At 36.5% G+C, this 23,545-nt stretch overlaps 2 protein-coding genes across 2 annotated transcripts in view; both read left to right on the plus strand.

The window, feature by feature from the left end:
- The first annotated feature begins 370 nt into the window (after positions 1-370).
- LOC109070979 (24-hydroxycholesterol 7-alpha-hydroxylase-like) lies at positions 371-18,179 on the plus strand. The gene is made up of 11 exons (XM_042746552.1): positions 371-1,010; positions 2,086-2,221; positions 2,436-2,610; positions 4,238-4,387; positions 4,587-4,689; positions 6,501-6,593; positions 6,694-6,784; positions 7,817-7,948; positions 8,172-8,266; positions 9,313-9,401; positions 18,035-18,179. The coding sequence occupies exons 1-11, from the start codon at positions 831-833 to the stop codon at positions 18,177-18,179; spliced, it is 1,389 nt and encodes a 462-aa protein (XP_042602486.1). The 5' UTR covers positions 371-830.
- Positions 17,501-23,545, plus strand: part of LOC109057117 (calcipressin-2-like) — a 66,642-nt gene continuing 60,597 nt past the window's right edge. The window contains exon 1 of the mRNA XM_042746400.1: positions 17,501-17,511. The gene's annotated coding sequence lies outside the window, so the exon portion shown is untranslated. The remainder of the gene's footprint in view (positions 17,512-23,545) is intronic.

Here is a 23,545-nt window from a genome sequence, read left to right on the forward strand (position 1 = left end):
ATAGAGAATTCGTTTTATTTATTGGCTCTCCTAAATATATTAGTAATAAAAAATGAAATCTTCTATTACATTGAATTGAAAGCGATTTATTATTTTTATTTATTTCATTATATATATTAATTCTATAATGTTTTTAATTACTATATCTCAGATTGCGCCAAAATTTACTTTAATATGAAACCGTTTCCAAAGTCTGTATACTATATATTTTTTTCTGTAGCAGATTCTAGAAATTTTAATACCATACTTTAATATTAATTTCAATTTAAGATATACTTATTATAGATATAAAGTTTATTGACACTGTTAAAGAAAACTTACTTGCTTCAGCGTCTCAGCTATTATTGGTTCAATAGACTCACGACAAAATTTACTTACGTGTTGAACCACCAAATTTGATATATTTAACTCTTCTTTATTCATTCTGCGTAATGATTTTTTAACTGTTTAAGTCTGAATGAACTGCTGAGTTAGCAGCGCATGCAACACCTGTCTCCCAGTGGGAGGGGCTATCTAGGAGATATAGTAGGAGGGGTTATGTTATGGTGTGAGCTGGGTGTGAAGATAGTGGGCGCGGTTAGCGTTGTGGTAGGAGGAGCTAAAGCTTTAATAGCAGGAGTTAGTGTTATGAAGTCACACGGGGTTGTTCATAGTGGGAGGAGTTAACGGTGTGATGGGAGGATTTAGTTTCATGGCTCAGATCATTCGCAACGAGGAAATCTGATCTGATACGTGACCGCTGATCAGTGTAATTAGATATGTTAACAGGAGCTATTGACACAGAATCATCATATGCACTCCAGACGAGCATCACTAGACTATAGGTTGCGATGGAATGGATTACTTTAATTTTGACTGTGTCTATTGTGATAATTTCTTTTCATCTTCTCTTTGGCAAAAGAAGTCATCCCAATGCTCCTCCGTGCATAAGAGGTTGGATACCTTGGTTTGGTGCTGCTTTTGAATTTGGCAAAGCACCTTTGCATTTCATTCAGCAAGCCAGAGCCAAAGTAAGTTTGTCCACTGAGAAATTACTTGAATAAAGACTCATAACTGTATAGTTTAGATGATTTGCATATGCATATAGATTTTTTCATAGCTATAATATTTGCATATATTTTTTTATTTATGCAAATGACAGTGCAGTGGGATTTCAGACATTTGATTTCAGGGAATTCACCATTTTTCTCCAGAACATTTTCTTATGTAAAATAAATATGTAAAAATTTATTTTAAAGGTTGGTAACAGTTTTTTTTAATAAATCATACAGGGTTGATCTGGCAATGGGTCCAGAAGTCCAGCTCCTCCCCTGCAAATTTTGATGAACCTGTTGCACTCACCTACTGTACAAAAATTTAAAAGTGCAGTGTGATCATTTTGATTTTTAGAGCAGAGTTTGTTTGTTTTTTTTAAGTAACAGTTTGTCAATATAATTCTATAATTCTCCTAAAATGAACAGCACATTATTATTACTATAATTCTTTTAAACAATATTAGAAAATTTGCCATCAGACTTTGTATCTTAACACATCTTTGCTTTACCATGCTTGTTTATTTATTTATTTATTGTGATGGCTGGCTGTTTATACTTTCGATACTTTCATTAGCAACTACAAAAATTTACCCAGATGCTGTGCTGGAGCCCTGTGGCCGAGCATGATGTGTTTTGTTTTTGTGCTGTGCCATACTAACCGAGTTTGAAGACAGATCAGTTCAGCACCACTAATTTATGCAACTAGGTCAGAAGATGCACACACTGGCCCTTTTTGACACCATTTTTGTTCTGGGCACCGCTGTGCCAGTTCTCTGAAAGCATGGGCGATAATGAGAGGTTTGCTGAATAGACAACTGCTCTATAAAATTCAGTAATTGCTTCTGCCAAGGCAAGAAATCACACAAAAAGAATGCTTTCAAGTTTTTTAAGGTTCTCTGGGGGGGTCACTGAATAAATATATTTAATTGCCTTTTTTTGTGCTATATTTTTTCACTTAATTTGCATCTTAATATAAGATTGAATCATTTGTATAAATTAGAAATAATAAAGCTTAATTTCTAAAAGTATAATAGTGTGTTTGTTCTTCTAGTATGGCCCAGTTTTCACTGTCGTAGCTGCTGGGAAGAGACTGACATTTGTGACCCTAAATGAGGATTTCCGAGCTTTTTTCACCTCCAAAGATGTTGATTTTGAACAAGCAGTGCAAGAAGCTGTTCACAACACAGGTACAGTATAATGTTTCAATTTTTAATCGCTCAAATTTATAAAGCTCTTGAATCTACACCATTACTCTCTTATATATGACCTTAGACTCTGAACTCGAGGAGATGATTTATGACTGTCCTTGACTTACTTCCTTTCAATACTGCTGATGATTGGACGTCATCAGTACTGTAGTCTGTGATAATGTGATAATGTTAACCTTGGGTTCCTGTCCAGCTTCTATCAGCAAAGACTGTTTCTATAAAACCCATCCAACCTGTGCCACCGTAATCAAAGGCAGACTGACTCCGGGCAACACAGCAATGCTCTCTGTTCATCTCTGTGAAGAATTTAATGACCATCTGGAGAACCTTGGAAGTGAAGGATCTGGACAGCTGAATGAGATAATCAAGTATAGTTTTCTTACTTTAATTATTTACATTGTGCTAAAGTTTCTCTTAGAGAACACATGCCTTCCATACATTTCACTGCAACTGGTTAACACGAAAAAGGGAAATTCTGTGCTCAGTAATGCCACTGTATATCAATGGATTATGCTTATGATATGTAGAGTATAACAAACTATAACAAAATTGTGCTGATTTGCAAAAAAAGGCCTAATATGAACTAATTTGATATTGCTGAGTTCAAAAATATTATAACTTTCCATAATGCACAACAATTACACATGTATCAGTATGCATTTATCGAATTAACAAGCAGTCAAATGTCAAAAGTTACAAAAGTTACAAAAAGTATTCAAAATATATCATTTAACTTTCAATCTGCAAAAGAGTGTTCAAAAAATCCATTCAATTTCAATCAAATACGGTCACTAGCCGGGAATACTGTCACTATCCGTCATTGGATGTAGTAAAACCATAAATCACCTACAGATGTATCAGAAAACATCTGGGTCATGTTTTGCATTTTCTTGTCACTGGCCATAATTCTAAAATTGAAACCAAAATTAGGCATAAAATGTTGTTTTCAGAACAAGATGTGAAAATCGGCTGACAATTTAACAAATTGTTGTAACCTGGCTCAGAGGAAATAAAAATCATGTCTTTGTGGCAGTTTTGTCTGTTTTTAAAGGATTGAATCCAATCTTACAAATGGTTGTCAAGAGCAAAAAATGTCTTGCAACATTGTCAACATATCTTATTTTGTAATAAAGTTTGTCTAGGGGTGTGCGATTTGACATATATCATTATTTTGCAAAAAAACATTCAAAACAACCCTACAGAGTGCACGCATACATTATGATTCAGTCTAATAAAATGCATTTAGAACGATCAGAAATTCAAGACATGGAGGAAGAAAATGTATAAATTTATACCACTTCATATAGTTAATTAATTTCACACGAATAGTGCCGTTTTTCTCCATGCACTATTTCACCAACAAAAAAATATTCCAAACACAGCCACAGCACTGTTTTTTGCACTATTTCACCAACAAAAAAATATTCCAAACACAGCCACAGCACTGTTTCGCTTCTCTGAGCAACATGACAGGTTCATTCCTGAATGAATCAACCGTTTAAATGATTCGGTTTCAATCACAATGACTTGTGACAGTGACTTGCTGCCACCTACTGGCGGTTTTAATTTCACATTCAAAGTATTTTGTTTTATTTAAATAGTTTCAAATATCAGTATTCTACGTTTTATGTTTAATTATATATATATATATATATATATATATATATATGTATGTATGTATGTATTTGTAATTGCAGTTTAAATGCATTTATGTCCTGCATTAAACAGTGTGTAAACATATCTAAATGCAACTTCAGGTGCAGCTTCTGTGTTTCCTCTGCATTGCAAAGTTGAATGCTTGAGGAAAACAGGCACTAGTTTAAAATCAGCACTCCAAAATTAGTAAGAAACAAGTATTGGATTTCATTAAGCAAATGTAATGCAGTGCAGTGTAATACACTATACATTAATATTGTATTGTCTATTGGGAATATTTCAAGATAATTTAATTTATTTCTTGAAAACTGTATTATACACTTTTTTTCTTGTTTTCAGGAGTGTTATGTATCCAGCAGTAATGAGCAACTTACTGGGGCGATGTAACTCCCCTAGTAATGCTCTCACGAGGCAGGAGTTCCTGGAGAAGTTCACAACATATGATGAAGGATTTGAATATGGCTCCCAACTCCCAGACATGTTCTTGAAGTGTGTGAGCGCTGCTGCCACAATATTACTGAAAGCTACAATTATAAAACACAATTAGTCTCCTGAATCATGTTTATACATTATTTGAAAAATAATCGACTAAAGGCCTTGCATATCAGCATACATTTCTGTTTAAAATTAAATACATTCAAAACATCTGTAGCCAAAGAGTTAAAGGATGACTCTTTTGTGTCTTCAGGCAATGGGCAAACTCAAAGCAATGGCTCCTTTCTCTGCTGAGAAATATGGCTATCAGAGCACAGGAGACTCACTACAATGAGAACGATGGAAAGATAATACTGGTAATAGTTTAATTAGATTTAATTAAATTACTGTACCTAATTACTTAAGTATTGCATTACTTATTGCTAATTACTTTTTTAAATCCCATGTCAACTTTGACCCAGTAATACAAGGATAAAGGATAGACAAGATCTTTTAATGCTTTCCAATAAATAATATAAAATTGCATAAATTATTCTTGAACTGACTAAAGTATTTACAGGGTGAAAGTTATATTAAAACATACAATGCAGTTACATTAGAAGTAAGTGTAATGACATTACAGAAAAATTAAGAGTATTCCCTTACTTTACCTTTTCAAGGGGAAGTACTTAAATTACAGTAATTAATGGCTTAGTAATGCATACACCCAACACTGTGGATTTCTTATCTGCCAACTGTTTCACTCTCTAAACAGAGCTGACTTGTCAAAAAAGTGTTGAATTGCCTTAAGGAATAGTTCACCCAAAAAATGAAAATTTGCTGAAAATTTACTGACCCTCAGGCTATCAGATGTTTCTTCATCTGAACAGATTTTGAGAAATTTAGTTTACATCACTTGCTCACAAATGGATTCTCTACAGCAGGATTGTCAAACTCAATTCCTGGAGGGCCGGAGCACACATGCCATACCCTGCTCCAGCACACATGCCATGCAGTTTTCAATTTAGTCTGAAGGACTTGATTAGCTGGATCAGGTGTGTTTAATTAGGGTTGAATCTAAACTCTGCAGGGCTCCGGCCCTCCAGGATTTGAGTTTGACACCTACTCTGCTCTACAGTGAATGGGTGCCGTCATAATGAGAGTCCAAACAGCTGATAGAAACATAACAATAATTCACAAGTAATCCACATGACTCCTGTCCATCAATTAATGTTTTGTGAAGTGAAAAGCTGTGTTTTTGTAAGAAATGAATTCATCATTAAGGCATTTTTTAATTTTAATCCATAGCTTCTGGCCAAAATACAAGTCCATAATCTATAATAAATGCTTCCTCCAGCAAAAAAAAAAAAAAATCAATTAGTTGTCCTCTCATATCAAAATCCATGAACATATTTGTTTAGTTTTCACTTTGTAAACTGTGCTTGATTTTGTGCATATTTCTCTCCTGATCCAGACAAGTCAAATTTTTACAATATTATAGACAGAAGACTTAGAAGCAATGGCTTGAAGTTAAAAACTTATTAATGATGGATTTGTTTTTTACAGACATGCAGTTTTTCACTTAACAAGATGTAAATTGATGGACTGGAGCCATGTGGATTACTGTCGTTACTGATCTTTATCTTGAAACACATGGAACAAGAGTTTAAGGCCAAACTTAATCTTCCTTATGGCTCTGTTGAATGCAGTAGCCCCTCACTGCAGTACACTCTCAGAAAAAAAGGTACAAAAGCTGTCACTGGGGCGGTACACTGTCACTTTTGTACCTTTTTCTTCTGAGAGTGTACACAAGATCCATTCAGGGGGTGGGAGATGGTAGGTTTTAAGGATCAGGGGTGGAGACGGGTAGGTTTAGGGGTATGTAAGGTGGGATCTGCATCCAACCTTACTCCCTATATCTTGTGTTCTGCAGTGAGGACCATCTCGTCGAATGTATACATACCTGTTTTGCAACAACAGAGGGCGCTAAAGAGTTTTTCCATCGGGCTTCTAAGATTTTTTAGAAGAATTATATGCCATTTGAAGTATTACAGTTTTGTTCTTCTCATTATTATAAATAATTTTTGATTTTGGAATCAGCATAATATTAGAAACCTATCTGCAGTATTTGGCCCCATTGTATAATAAAATCCCAAATAGTTTCTGATCTGTCACTGTTTCTCTTTAGACTTTACTACAGCACCTGGCTACTGCAATAAGTGACAAATATCTTCCTTATGGTTTACTTTTGCTTTGGGCATCCCTGGCAAATGCTATACCAGTAAGTGAGAGGTTCAGTGCCATAACATAATATCTTTCTATGTGTAAGCTCAGATTTGACATTCAAGGTAACGAGGACAAACGTTTTCCCTTTATTCTAGATTACATTTTGGGCCATTGCTTTTATTTTGGCCAATCCTGAAGCGTATAAGATTGCAATGGATCAGATCAACGCTGCCCTCAGAGACCAAGGTAAAACCAATATCTTAAAACCAATGGTTTTCAAACTGTACTGTACTATTTACTGCTTTCAGTATAAACTACACAATTAACTAAAATTATGTAGTACTATCCATTTAAAAAAATGTATGGTATGTAAGATTTTATGTTTTTGACTCACCAATGCTGCATGTGTTTAATCAAAAATACAGTAAGAGCAGTAATATTTGTAAAATATATTTAGTATATTTTAAAATGTAATTTATTCCTGTGAAGACAAAGCTGAATTCTCAGGCATCATTACTCCAGTCATCCTTGTCTCATCACGATCCTTCAGAAATCATTCTAATATGCTGATTTAGTGTTCAAGACGCATTTCATACATGCTCACCATACTCACCGTTAAGTGATGCGACATACAGCCAAGTATGGTGACCCATACTCAGAATTTGTGGTCTGCATTAACCCATCCAAAGTGCACACACACAGCAGTGAACACACACACACACCGTGAACACACAGCCGGAGCAGTGGGCAGCCATTTACGCTGCGGCGCCCGGGGAGCAGTTGGGGGTTTGGTGCCTTGCTCAAGGGCACCTCAATCGTGGTATTGCCGGCCCGAGACTCAAACCCACAACATACACAACCTTAGGGTTAGAAGTTAAACTATCTAACCATTAGGCCACGATATTCTTTGATCTCTCACCGAGGCCTCTGATACATTAAACTTCCTTCATTATCCACTAGAGGGTAGCAAACTCTTATGCATTGTGTTTGACAAGTCTTCCAGTACATTTAAATTTTTTGCATTATATGTTACAAAAATAAGACACATTTTCCCATATGCACTTATAAACATTATTTGCATATTGTATATAGAGGTGCATGCATGCATCTCTATATGCACAAGGCAAAAGCACATGACGGTTAAATGTAAAAATGTGTTTCACTGTGCTTCTGTTTAGGCTTTGTTTACTGAATGAAACTTTCTCTTTAGCACACACACCAGTAGTACTTAAAGCTATGGATAGTCAATATAGTGCTGGTGTGTTTACTTTCCATTAGACAAGGAGAAGACAAAGGTGACCCTAGATGACTTACAGCACATGCCATATGTGAAGTGGTGTATCATGGAAGCCATTCGGCTGAGGGCCCCTGGAGCCATCACGCGTAAAGTAGTGCGGCCTCTCAAATTACAGGTCAGCCATGACAGATTATTCATCGTACAATACATTTTAATTCAGTGTTTTTATGCATAGGTCGATAAGTGCAGTCTGTATATATAGAGCTATACATTATAATTATATATCAGTATATTGAGATAAGCCCTTTTGACTCACACAGGCTAGAAAGTAAACATAACCAGGCTTTTTTTTCTCAGCTAAAAAACACTCTATGCGTGTTTTCCTGCTTTTCAGAATTAATATTATCCCACCTGGAGACCTGCTGATGTTGTCTCCCTACTGGGCTCACCGAAACCCCAAGTATTTCCCAGACCCTGAAGATTTCAAACCTGTTTGAGTAACTTCACTGTTTCTGAATGACCTCAGCCACAGGATGAGGTTAACACAATTCCTCTATAAACCAAAATAAAATAGACAAAAGACACATGCTCATAAAATGGGTTTTCTTTTTTTTATTTTTATTTTTTTATAGCAGGTAAAGTGCTTTACTATTAAATGTTCCTGTACTAAATTTTTTTTTTTTTTTTTTTTATGTAGTTTGTTTAGCTCTATTATGGAACCGGCATCTCTTTTATTGGTATTTTCTTTCAATAAACTTCCTCTTTCCATTTTGTCTGTGAGTTCCTATAGTGAGTACTGAAAACTCCAGCTGGGCTCCATTAAAACAGGAATAATAGGTCTGTATGTTGTTTCAAAATGAAAGCCTGACAGTTATCTTTACAATTAACCTTCCGGCAAACGCCTGTAGAGATTCCATTACACTTTTGTTCTGTCTACTAATGTCTTAAAGGAAATAGCACAGCTCACTGAGACTGGGTCAGGCCTACATCTATATTTTTTTAATGCTGTTTTTAGCAAAATACATGTTTAGTTTTTCAAATAAATCAACTCTCTTCTATATACTGGAAATGCATTTAAATGAGTGCATTCATGGGTAAAGAGTAAAAAAATGCAACACTTTAAAGAGTGCATTCATGGTAACTTTCCTTCATTTTCCTTAACGGAAGGGATCAAAATTTTTTGCACAATGAATAGATAAGGTTGATGGCTAAAATTGACATTCAGTGGTCTTTCTCCATTGGAAACTATTTTTTTGAATCGATGAAAATCTTGGAAGGCAGGATTTTTTGACCAGTTTGAAAGACTTCTAAGTTTGGTTTGATGCAACCCAAAGAGCAATTATTTATTTATGCCCACAATAAAGCCGCATTAGTCAACAGATGGACATTGCATTGAGAGTAATTCAGAGATTACTGTAAATGTGTCTTGTTATTTAAATTAAATCTTGGAGTGCTGGAAGACAGGCTCAAATGGTGTATTCTGAAAACTGGCCCTCGTCTGAGTGGATTATTTTTAATGAAACTTTTCTTCCCACAGGAACGATGGGAAATGGCAGATTTAGAAAAGAATGTCCACTTGGAAGGGTTTGTGGCATTTGGAGGGGGGAAAAATCAGTGCCCAGGAAGGTTAGAAAAACTCTTGTGTTTATACAAAATAATCATCATGTACACTTGAAAATAATAACATTCAATGAACTTAATTAAATCGAGGAAAAGTTTTCCATGCCAACTGAATATAATTACTATAACCGAATATATAAATAATACATTATTTCATGTCTACTAGATAAATTTTTTCTTTATCTTAAAGTAGTATATATATATATTTTATATTTCATTTTTATTTTTTTTGTCCCAGACATTTGCTATTAATATTATAGAATGCAACATGTTTTTTTTGCAACACATTGATTTTAAAATAAAGTTGCTTTGCATTTTTTATTTTTTTTAATATTTTTTCTTAGTGCATTTTGTTTCTTTTCCCCTGGTACAGCTTCACTGAACATTGCACAAATAACGCAATTGAACTTGTTGCATCATTCATGAAGTCAGTTCAGAGATGTTTGGTATTTCAAAACCATGCCACATCTGACCCGTTTTTTCATTTTTAGTTTCCTTTTCCAGTAGGGGAAAGACCTAAATATATAAAAATGTCAGTCAAAATTATGTTTAAGTAAGCAATACAATTTTTTATTCAGCAATAAAATCAGACAGTAATGGTATTATACTTATCAAAACTTCTCTCTTTTTTTTTAAGAGCGGTTCTGCTAATGCTCTTGTGTCCTAGAGTAAAAAAACAGGTGATATGATAAAAGCTCTTTTAACTTTAAGCAGGACTACATCCTCCATTTTGAGCATTATTAAAAATATATATACTTTTTCATTTAAAACAAACTACGCTGGAAGCGCTATGGTGAGTCGGGGGGCTGTTTTTTTTTTTTTGGCCCTTCTAGCAAGGTTTGGTGGTTTGGTAGCAGGAACGGCTATAATGGGTTCAACTTGGCCTATAGCAAATGCCACAAGCTGCACCAGCCCATCTTTCCCCTTTGGCTCTCTTGCTGAGAATGTCAGTTCCCTTAGGTTATTTGCACCAAGACTAGCACAAAAAAGGTTCATTGCTGTTACCACCAAGAAATTTATCAGGGTGTGATTTGAATTACAAGTGATATTTGTAAATCATTGAGTTGCATTATTGATAGTGTGCACTATGGCTCCATACCTTGTTTACTGAAATGTTGATATAGATTCATGGCACTGTTTTTATGTTGTACTGAAGCATGGCCCTTATGTCCCCAGCCCTTTGGTCCCCCTACGGATGACGTCATGAAGGCCCTGGGGAGAGTGCGGCCCAGGGTCAGTATGAATGTTTTGTTATAGAGCCATATAAAGACTGGGAAGAACTTTCCCAGCCTTGCACAGGAAGATCAAAAGCATAGGCAAGGCCAGTGACCTTCCGAACCGCACCAAAACAGATTGCATCCTACGTTTATCAGTCTGGGAATAATATGAGAGGGAGGAAACAGAAGTAAGAGAGAGGTGGAGTATATAGAGAAAACGGAGGGTTTTTTATTCTTTGTTGCTGTTTTTGGTCTTTTTTGAATTTTTTTTTTGTGTGTTTTTACTTCATTGCAAGGCATATGGAACTGGTAAAGGTTTTGGCACTTGCTATGTGAACACACACACACACACACACAATTCATGGACATGATTGAAAAGGTTAAATAGTCCTAAGAAAAGTCACACTTTACTGTCGTTGGAAGCGAATGGGAAATTTATATTATCTAGTTTGGTACTGCACCCAACGCAACAAACATTAAAACCTGTTATGGAAAATCTATTTTTCATATAAAAGTTTTGTAGCATTGTTTCATAATAATGACTTAAAGGGATACTCCACCCCAAAATCAAAATTTTGTCATTAATCACTTACCCCCCCATGTCGTTCAAAACAGGCAAAAGCTTCCGTTCATCTTCGGAACACAATTTAAGATATTTTGGATGAAAACCAAGGCCTGTGACTGTCCCCCATAGAACTGCTATGTACATACACATTGTCCAAGGTCCCAGAAAAGGTAATAAAGAGTCGTCGGGTCAGAATACTCCCTCTGCCAGCATACGTGCAATCTGGGTTATATGAGCGACAGGAAAAAATTTGGTAATTGAAGAAAACAAATAGAACTACTTATTCAAACACTTTCCTTTGTCAAACATTCCCTCCGCTGTGTCTCTCCATAGCACCATATGCGGCGTAGAAAGACAGAAACAGAAAAATCCTTGTGGCAACAGATGATACAGAAAGAGCATATGCAGCTTATGGTTATATTATGGAATAAAGGTCGCGATTTTTGGTTTTTCTTTGTGCGTACAAAAAGTGTTCCTGTCGCTTCAAGAATAACCCAGATTGCCTGTCTGATGGCATATGGAGTTCTTCTGATGATGACTTTAATAATACCCTTTATGGGCCTGGACACTGTTATTTACTTGGCATTCTCATGGGACAGTCCACAGGCCTCCTGGTTTTCCAATCCAAAAGAATCCAAAATACTTTAATCTGTTGTTTCCGCAGATTGAACTGGAGCTTATTACGGGTTGGGAAAGACATGGGGGGAAGTGATTCATGACCACATTTTTCCTTTTGGGGTGGAGTATCCCTTTTATTTTCCAAGGCATTGCTCAAATGCTCAAAAAAGTGGTTTTAAAAGGAAAACAACTATTCCCTAAATATCATTTAGTACCATCAAATCCCCTAAAACCTCTAAAATATGAAATGTATATCCAAACTAAAAATATCGTACATTCATTTCATTGGAAAATAAATCCATACTTTTTGACCACCATGTCGGCCACACCCTTAGGTTCCATAATAATTTTTTATAAAAAAAAAAACAAAAAAACATTTTATCAAGATTATTATAAAGATCATAAATTTTATTTAAATCAAAATTAATTATACTGAAAACAATATCCCAACATCGATATAAATTTATTCTTCCACTATAGACACATATGTGAGATGTGAACTTGTCCCCATTCTGCTCCTCCTAGAATCATTTCATATCCCATTTGAAATATTTCAATCCATACTAACTTCCTGCATTCAAAATGTCACATTGTGGATTAGGGTGCTTTGTAATGATGACTCAGGCTTGTTTCGATTCTCTTAGCTGGACACTGCCATAAATTAGTACACTGAAGGGTCCACAAACCCACGTATTTCATTTCCATCACTCAATATGATTTGATTTTGATGAGCATTTTAGGAAGAATTGGCTACTTGCGTCAAGAGCGTCACGAAAACAGTGCCCCTTAAATGAGTCACTGCCCTCAAGGTTATTGCTAATCAGTTAATTTCAAACATGACTTGGCATCTCTCGCCCTCTCCCTTTTATTGCCTCCCATTATTCCTTTCTATGTTCCAGAAACCCCAGGGACCATCTTGTTTCTGGCCATGCTTAAACTTCATTCAGCTTCGATGCACCTGATATTCTCCTGCCACCCAAACTGCCGTCCAAACAAGTTGCCTACTGTGGCTTCTCATGTATTGCCCTGGAATCTTTGAACGACAAACACCCAGACATTTCATTCACATTTCGCGTTTTGTCTACCTGGCAATTTTCAAGTTGCACAGTCGCTTTTCCCAGTGTTCACCAGCCACTCGAGGGATGGTGCAATGGGCAGCTAGCACCGCCAGCCACTATTACATATCATAATACTAATACACTGCCAGTTACTATTCCACCACGAAAACTTTTGTGAATTCCTGAGAGCCACTTCAGTATGATGATATTTTGTCTTTCTTAATGAAGAAAGAGCACTTTAAAAAGAAACAGGAACATTAAGATCACTTTGTTTGTTTAGTGTGTGTCAACAGGTGGTCACGACGCTGTTATGGAATGTGTCATATAGTTGTTGCCCTCATCCTCTACAAGTTGGAATTCACACCCACTGGTTGACCAGAAAAAATACCAAACCCTCACACTGGTAAGGAGGCTACCCAAACCGGTAATGAGGCCTGGAGAAAGAGTAACGTCCTATTCGTGTGGAGAAATGGGCAAAGATAGCCTGTGAAAGTTATGGCTATCAAAGTAGGCATTAGTTAATAATGTTTCCACAGATGTGTTTCCTGATGGTCAGTATTTACCCCAACAACAGCCCATTTGAATGCTTTAAGCAGCATCCCGCTCTTTTTACCCTTCAATTTAGCTCAGTGCGCCTGAGGAAAATAGCTTTAGGGCCTTGCCCGCACCACGCTTTTAGTTCCAGAAACATCAAATGTACAGTACTAACAGTAGTGGACATTTTTGATGCGAACTGTTTCCCAGTACCATTTAAAGGGTTGCAATTCGCACCGAGAGTGTGTAACTATACCGTGACGTAAGTCGGCATCTCTGCTTTCGGTCCGATAGCGGCGGCATATGTGCGCGGCTTTCAACACCGTTAACAAAGAAAAAATTTCACACCCAGTTCCTGCGGTGCGAAAACGCCCAAAGTGGGGTAGTTCCGACATTAGTTCTGGTACTAGTGAAAAGGTTCCTGCGATGCGAAGTTTTCGCCCACCAACAACCCCCGACGTTTTAAGTTTCATATGAGGAACGTGGATCTAGATATGAATCGTTCATTCATATATTTTATGAGTCATTAATGTATACTTTTGGAGGGGAACAAGATTTTTTGTTTTACAGCATACTTGATAAAGTACATAATAAATTGATAAATAATTTTTACTGATTTTTCTTTTTGGTAGTTTTGCATGTACATCCTCCAGACAGAACAAACACATCCAAATAAATAAAGATTTAATATTCCTACTAGATTATATTTCTATTTCAAATAAATGCAACAAACATACAGCAAATAAACATAAAATTCATACAAAATTATATTAAATTAAAAAAAAAATAAATCAAAAGACATTTAGAATGTTACAAAAAGAACTGTTTTTTTTTTTTAACCTCTGTTTGCATAAAAAATTATGTTCAGCATTGGTAATAATAAAAAAATGTTTCTTGATCAGCAAATCGGCATTTTAGATTAATTTCTGAATGATCATGTGGCACTGAAGAGACTGTATATAATGGGCTGCTGAAAATTCAGCTTTGCACAGGAATAAAATTACATTTTGAAATATAGTAAAATAAACACCTTTTAAATTTTAATTTGCAATAATATTTCTGTTTACTGTTACTCCCTTTTAGAGTGAATTTTTTTATCAAATAAATGCAAGAGACCTCTTTCAAAAAAAACTTTAAAATATCTTACCAACCCCATATTTTGAACAGGATAGCATTAGATGTATAGATATTTGGATAAAACCAAAAAGTAGTAAGAAAAGTTCAATCATTTGTTTGCAGATGCATCTGATTACTTAGATAGGAATATAGCATTGTATATTTTATTTCTGTATGTGGTCACTCGCCACTTGATAAATAGTATGCAATGTGGTTCTTGCAGAGCCCTTCTGCATTTGGTGGAAACCCAGCAGCCAGACGGACCCTGTACAGTGAGATAAAAGCATAGATAGAGGGCTCATGTTCAGAGGCCTATGCTACTGCTTTAGAGCTTTGTTGACAGTCACCCCCCCCCCCCCCCCCCCCCTTTGACATAAGAGTTGGCAGAGATCAACCACATATCCGCTACGCTTCAGAAGTTTGAAGCATCATGGTGAACTGTTAAACAGTGACTTGGACACATACAATCAAGCTAAATGAAACCAGAAAATCACACAATGCTACTGGTTAAGTTTAAGATATTAGTTTTAATATATTAACCGCTTGTATAAAGCATAAAAGATGGATATTATAACGCATGAGGTTGTGGAAATTTTCCTTTCCCAGACTGAGAAAACATTAATCATTTTTCAGGAATGTATGAAAAAAAAAATAAATTGGCATTGGTTGTATGTGATCTCTGCAGTTCATGTATTACAGTTAAAACATCTTGTGCATCGAAATGGACGGAGTAAAGGACAATGTTTATAGACAATATAACTAAGTGGAGTTCTCTTTTGTGAAACAGAAATATATGTAAACACTTTATTACGTATATAATACACCATGCTTCTTTTTTCTGCAGTGGTGAAAAGGATTGTTTCTATAAACACATCTGTCTTGTAGTCTGTAAGCTCTTTACTGCATCTTCTGTGTACACTCATTTTCTGGATAATATTACATGACATAAGTTACATGGGAGTAATTTTATGTGCTCGCTGATTAGCATAGCATCTTTAATTTTGTAAGTCAATTTTAGAATGTTTTTTACATACATTAATATATACTTGATTGAAATCAAATCACCGCATTTGGAAGATGAAAATCCTTTTGTGGCTACTTTGCAGTGGCATTTCACTACATAACAAGTTTAAATTGTGTTGGATAAAGAACAATGTTTTGCTGCAGGAAGTTTCCTTCTTTTATATTCAATTTTTTACTTGAACACCCAGCGCTGAGGTGATTTTGCCAAGCAGACATCATCTTTTGTTGGTCCTTAAGAACCAAATTCCTATCAAACAAACATAGCCTAACCTTAAAATAGGATTGGATAGGAATGTTTTTCCAGGACCATCAAGATGTAGGATCCATGAACATGGCCTACTTTGCAAAATCAAATACTCCTCAAGCACAACATTCCAGAGATGTTAAGCAGAAAGGCCAGTGTTAAACATGGATACTAGACTCATACAGTGGAGTGATGTAACAATCAATTAAAACATTTATGTGCCAGGCCCTGTAATTAATATCCTTTTTTTGATTTCATTCCCTTTTTCTTTCTTCATATAAAATGTAATTTAAAACATTCATTGTACACAAATATAAGAATATCACAGACACATCAAACATTTTTGCATCTCAGAAGATGAATTTGTTTTCCTGTGAATCCTTTAAATTTTTTAAGCAAATATTGGTAAGCAATAAGGGTACGAGAGGCCCTACTCAGGCTATTAAATCCAATTTTTATTGAAATCAGGCTTTCGTCGCTTTTATATCAGCGTCAACTTCAAGTACAAACCGAATGTGAGCCGTATATAAAAAAAAAAGAGGAGAAAAACAGTCTTGAAACCATCACTACATATATTAAACTCTTTTTGAAACTATATACTAAAGACCACCTTTTCCTAAAGTTATCACGTTTAACTGTAATTTATCACGTTTATTTATTGTAGTTAACAGAATAGATTTTTCTTCTTCTCTTAATTTTACTGTGTAAGCGCATTTAGTCGACTTGTTATATTTTATTACTAAAGATATCTGAATTTTATCACGTTTAATAGATTTTTGTAATTAGTCCCTATATATTTATATGTTTCCTAAAACTACAACGTGGCATGTTGTAGCTATTGGTTCTAAATGTGCAGGCGGTTGTTTTCTTCATGACAAATGTTATATTGATTAGTTTTTAAAACAGTCATTATCGACCTGGTACTGATTTAACAGGCTAGTCTTATAATGCTTCAGTTTACGAACTATATGGTACATGGCCTTCATATATTCCAAAAGATGGCATAGGATTAAAATCCATTAAGAGTTTTGATGAACTGTTAGGAGTAAGAAATAAACAATATCAATATAAGAAAATGTTAATTTAGATTGTTGAATTACAACAATTCCTGTCAAACTATACCCTATAAGTGACTAAATAATATAAAATACATAATTGTTAATTGTTTAACTATGATGTTACTTTATTTCAGCAACCAACTTTGCATTGATGGTAGCACAAACACCATTTCACAAAAATAAATATATAGCCTAAGCAAACAAACAAGTAAAGATAACCTTATGATGAAGCCAGGACCCGGGACTCTTCAAAACACCCCTCTTGCGTGACAGGCTGACAGACATCATTTCGAAGAAATCTCTGCTTTGCCCTGCACCACATTTGACTAAAAACAACCTTGCTGAACGTGTCACAAGCAGCACATCGCAACATCCAACGGCTGGCGAACAGCGGCTGACGTACTGTTCACCGATTGCATATTCGCTTTTAGGAGAGCGGCTCTTGGTGCCACGAATCCCCCTCCTGCGCTCGGCGCGCTGGGCATTTTTATTAGTGTTTTTGAGCAAACATCATTTGAATGCCGGGAGAGGCGGTCATTGGTGAATCAAGCTGTCTGCAGTAACGTCAGAGATTAGTGAATCGCAGCTGGAAATGCGAGCTTGATTCACAAAGGCAAGAGAGGGAGACAAAGCCACCGCGCAGAAGATACGCTCACCGTGGTATCTTGCCACATCCCGCACAGGTACCGAATAACCCCCGTCGACCCGTTATTCCGTTAGATCATCCTACGTCTGTACAGCAGGGCTTTGACAGGTGTTGCTGGCTTTATTTCATGCACAGAGAGAAGCAAAGCGAGAGCGAGAGAGAGAGAGTGTCAAATAAAAGCAGAAATGATTTCCTATTATATTCTACATATATTTATTATTATTATAGTTGATTATATAGTATATATTTCAGTATTTCATGTATTCTGCATTGCTTAGGATCCTGCATGTCACTTTTAAACAATGACTTTTTACTCAAGAGTTTAAGGGGACGAAGAAGTTCTGTCATGGTTGACAGATGGTCGCTAGATATACACCATTCCGCTCAAAACTTAAAATAGTAAGCAAGCCATTTGATGAAGCTACTTGATTTGGTAATAGTAGCCCTATTATTCGGAATTGCAATCCTTGGACCGTGACAGCCGCTGCCAGGAGTTGTAAGTTATATTGACTTTTTTCCTCAATTCAGGTGTTATGTTGATCTATGTTTTGCTTCATAAGGATTTATCATATTGTAGTCACCAACCGGAAGAAATGGCAAAAAGACACCCTTATAAGCACAGTGAGCTTGTCCGGTGATACACGACAGAGGGACCGCTCCTCCAGTGAAGACTCAAAGGGTAATGCAGCAAACACGGTGCAGTAGACTGTGAATTGACACTTACCCTTTTCATTTTTGCCCTTTATGGCACGGGAGATGAAGAATAAAATACAAATAATATCTTATGTAATCCAGAATAATTTAGAGCTTTAACCATCCCTTATTTTGTACCCGTTCAGTTGGCATTTACAAATCTCCTTTTGCTTTTAACAAATAAGTTCATGTCTACTATTCTGTAACTTTACACTGTAAGAGCCTTGCCCCTATAAATAAATTTTCAAGAAGCAATAAAGCTATAACTTGTGATTGGTTGTTTTTTAAAACCGCTCATTTAAGCGATTTGGTACCTATTATCGTCCTATTGGTATCTATTTAGTCTCTCGTCTAGGGACATTTTTTTTATATAAAACTCAAAAGTTTAATTAAAGCATACATGTTCTGGGTTAGGGGTGGTCACGACGAGCACCCAGTGTGGTGGTGTTTTTATATTCGTGTATAATTTGCGGTGGTTGTGTGAGAGATGTTTATATTGCTTGTTATCTCCCTAGATCAGAAGCATATCTAAGTCACTGTTCTAAAAACACTGGGCCAAGGTGCCTCAAGCGTTTTTTAAGTAGTCCTAAAAAAGAATGTGAATGGCGAAAGATATATGTTGCACTCGGCAATAAAACATAGCAATAATACATTATAGTTAATAATTTACGTTGTGTACACACATCATATATCTTTCTCTAATGAAAAATATCATACATAGGCTAAGATAGACAAATACTTCTTAAAAACGTAGCGCGTATATGTATACACTCTGGGCAATATCAGCTAGTGAAAGTGTCAACATGCAACAGATACATATCGGAAACTTTCGTTAAAGGTCATGACTTATGCGCCCGTGCCCTCAGAACATGGTTATGAGGTTTGGTAGCTCCAACTACGCGTTGGGGAACGGCTTAATCTCATATAATAATCCTCAGATGGATTAACACAATATTTAAGAATGCTTATTAACTGAATTTGTGTTGTGTCTTACATGGTTACTGGTTCTCACCTTTCAGTTGTTTAGCTACAAGACCATGGTGGTGAATGAGATTGATTATTCTTTTAGTGAATGAGGATCCATATATTCTCTTTCCTCTTTGTTGATCTTGATCCTTTGTTCAATGGGCTTTTGCAGACAAAACCGCAAATCGACGTGGTTAATAGTCCTTCTACCTGCGTTATATAAACGCTAGTTCTAATTTGCTTTTTGGTGCGTGAAATAACAATTCATGGTCTCACTAAAATTACAAACACTGTGTAAATCTCTGTTATAAAGCTGGGAGCCACTTATAGCATGTCCTTTGCTCATGTATTCTGTTTTTATGCACATCCGCGAAGCTCATAACAGGGTCATTGTGGAATTGTAAATGAAATGGACTTCCCTGTCTGGAAGTCTTCATTTAATCAAGTGCCTTCTTTCACAATCTCTGCATTTCATTAGTCCTCATTCTATTTTTAGCCACGTCATTTACACAGGGCAAGACTGAACCAGACAGCTCCAGCCTCTATCTATTAGCCTTGAGTGAAAGTGTGAGACATGCATGCGTGTGTGTGTTGGAGAGCGTGTATGTGTGGCTGGGGATGGTCTATTGATCCCAAAAAATAGCTGCGGGAGATTTAACCAGTGCGTGTGGACACCGCCGACAGCTACTGCCTCCAGACGGCGACCGTCGCTGTCTGACGGCCAAAGGACCAAGCTTGTCAGGGTCGTGGAATTGCACTTTGGAATAAAAGGCTGTGGACAAAGCTCTAATAGAAATGGTGGCAATGCTGTTCCCCACTTGGCTTTGTTGTTTGTTGTGGGCTGAAATCAGAGACTCCGTCTCTGCTATAAGCCCTTAAACCTAATCTTTTGGCGGAGCCATTAGTTACCGGGGCCAGGGGTAACATCTGCTCGGTAGGGTTTCTGGGAGTGTACATGTTTCAGTTTTCTGTGTCACTTGTCATGAGAAAAAGCTTTTGCTGTGTATAGTGAACAATGCTCCAAACAGCTCTTGCTCTGACCTCTTCATAAACGTCTTGTTTGTGATTCAACATGTGTTACAGACATATATAGGTATATATATATATATATGTATATATATATATCTATATATATGATATATATATATATATATATATATATACAGGTCCCTCTCGAAAAATTATCATATTGTGAAAAGTTCATTATTTTCCATAATGTACTGATAAAAATTAAACTTTCATATATTTTTAGATTCATTGCACACCAACTGAAATATTTCAGGTCTTTTTATTGTTTTAATACTGATGATTTTGGCATACAGCTCATGAAAACCCAAAATTTTGCCTATCTCAAAAAATTAGCATATGGGGTCATCCGACCAATAAAAGAAAAGTGTTTTTTAATCACAAAAAAAGGTCAACCTTCAAAAAATTATGTTCAGTTATGCACTCAATACTTGGTCTGGGGGAATCCGTACCTTTTGCAGAAATGACTGCTTCAATGCGGCGGTGGCATGGAGGCAATCAGCCCTGTTGGCACTGCTGAGGTTGTTATGGAGGCCAGGAATGCTCGATAGCGGCCTTAAGACTCATAACTCATCCATGTTGGTGGAAGTCTTGCGTCTCTCACAACTTTCTCTTCACAATCCCACAGATTCTCTATGGGGTTCCAGGTCAGCGAGAGTTGGCAGGCCAATTGAGCAGCAGTAATACCATGTCAGTAAACCTTTACCCAGTGGTTTTGGCACTGTGAGCAGGTGCCCAGGTCATGCTGAAAAACGAAATCTTCATCTCCATAAGCTTTTCAGCAGATGTAAGCATGAAGGTGCTCCAAATCTCCTGATAGCTAGCTGCATTGACCCTCGCCCTTGATAAAACCACAAGTGGACCAACACCAAGCAGCTTGACATGGCACCCTAAAAAAAAAAATACAGACCATCACTGACTGTGGGTACTTGACACTGGCTGCAGGCATTTGGCCATTTTCCTTCTCCCAGTCCTTCCTCCAGACTCTGGCCCCCTTTGATTCCTTCCGAATGACATGCAAAAATTTGTCTTCATTCCGAAAAAAAGTACTTGTGACCACTGAGCAACAGTCCAGTGCTGCTTCTCTGTAGCCCAGGTCAGGCGCTTCTGTCCGCTGTGTTCTGGTTCAAAAGCACACAAGCCTGTGCACGGTGGCTCTGGATGTTTCTACTCCAGACTCAGTCCAAATTGCTTCCGCAGGTCCCCCAATGTCTTGTGAATCGGCTCCTTCTCTCACAATCTTCCTCAGGGGTCCGGTCACCTCTTTGCTCGTTGTGCAAAACGTGTTTTTTTTTGTGGCCACACTTTTTTCCTTCCCTACAGACCTTCCCACTGAGGTGCCTTGATACAGCACTCTGGGAACAGCCTATTCCGTTTCAGAAATTTCTTTCTGTGTCTTACCCTCTCGCTGGAGGGTGGTCAATGATGGCCTTCTGGACAGCAGTCAGGTTTCGGCAGTCTTACCCATGATTGCGGTTTGTGAGTAATGGACCAGGCTGGTAGTTTTTTAAAAGCTCAGCAATCTTTTGCAGGGTGTTTATGCACGTTACTTAGTTGAATTCAGATGATTAGGTTAATAGCTCGATTTAGAGAACCTTTTCATGATATGCTAATATTTTTGAGATAGGAATTTGGTTTTCATGAGTGTGTATGCCAAAATCATCAGTATTAAAACAATAAAAGACCTGAAATATTTCAGTTGGTGTGCAATGAATCTAAAATATATGAAAGTTTAATTTTTATCATTACATTATGGAAAATAATGAACTTTTTCACAATATGCTAATTTTTTGAGAAGGACCTGTAATTCATATCTTAGTATACGTGTGTGTGTGTGTATGGGTTGCATAGATATATATATATATATATATATATATATATATGTATGTGTGTGTGTGTGTGTGTGTGTGTGTATATATAATATATATATATGTGTGTGTGTGTGTGTGTGTGTGTGTGTGTGTATATATATATATATATATATATATCTATATATATATATATATATATAAAAGTGACGTGACATTCAGCCAAGTATGGTGACCCATACTCAGAATTCGTGCTCTGCATTTAACCCATCCGAAGTGCACACACACACAGAGCAGTGAACACACACACACACTGTGAACACACACCCGGAGCAGTGGGCAGCCATTTTTATGCTGCGGCGCCCGGGGAGCAGTTGGGGGTTCGATGCCTTGCTCAAGGGCACCTAAGTCATGGTATTGAAGGTGGAGAGAGAACTGTACATGCACTCCCCACACCCACAATTCCTGCCGGCCCGAGACTCGAACTCACAACCCTTCGATTGGGAGTCTGACTCTCTAACCATTAGGCCCCGTGTGTATGGGTGCATATATATATATATATGCACCCATACACACACACACGTATACTAAGAGTATACTTATACTATTATATATTATATATTGACTGTATTTGTTTGTGTTTACTGTTACTGTTTTCATCTGTTTGGGTTTGTATAACGACAAAGAAGATCTGGTGAATGATATTCATTATTCTTATAGTGAATTGGAAGTATTTTCAATATTCCTGGTTCCCATGCTGTCTGAGTGTATGCAATTTGAAGAGATAGTTCACCCAAAAATGAAAAATTCTGTCATTAATTACTCACCCTCATGAAGTTCCAAACTAGTAAACAAAAGAAATAGCCAGCACTCTGATGTAGAACCCGGATGCACAGTACCTTGTTTGCAAGCAGAGGAATGCTCTTTCATGCGTTGTGGTACTCTCGTGAACGTTGTCAAAGACTGACACGGAAGAGAAGAAATTGTGTTGAATGAAGTCATTATTTTTGTTTTCTTTGTGAAGTAAAGATAAAGCAAAAAGTTAAAAAAATACAAAAAAGAATTCTCGTAGCTTCATAAAATTACGGTTGAACCACTGATGTCACATGGGGACTATTTTAACAATATCCTTACAACCTTTCTGGGCCTTGAACATAGTAGTTCTGTTGCTGTCTATGCAGAGTCAGAAAAGGCTCTCGGATTTCATCAAAAATATCTTAATTTGTGTTCCGAAGATGAAGGTCTTAGGGGTTTGAAACAACACGAGGGTGAGTAATTAATAACAGAATTTTCATTTTTGGGTGAACTATCCATTTAAATCTTTTCATCATATAAAGCGGTTGTATCTCTTCACAAGACTTAAACTAAAACATTTGATTCATATGGATGAGTTTTATGATGTCTTTATAGCTTTTTCGGATCATATATAAAATTGGTTACCTGGTTTTCAATGGAGCAAAAGAAAACTCTTAGAGTTCATTATAAATAACTTAAATTTGTGTTTAAAAGATTAACTAAAGTCTTATGGGTTTCGGTGAACTATCCCTTAAAATGCTGTTAAAGGAATTGTTCACCAAA

This window comes from Cyprinus carpio, chromosome B20 (assembly GCF_018340385.1).
Source record: "Cyprinus carpio isolate SPL01 chromosome B20, ASM1834038v1, whole genome shotgun sequence".
Taxonomy (NCBI): domain Eukaryota; kingdom Metazoa; phylum Chordata; class Actinopteri; order Cypriniformes; family Cyprinidae; genus Cyprinus; species Cyprinus carpio.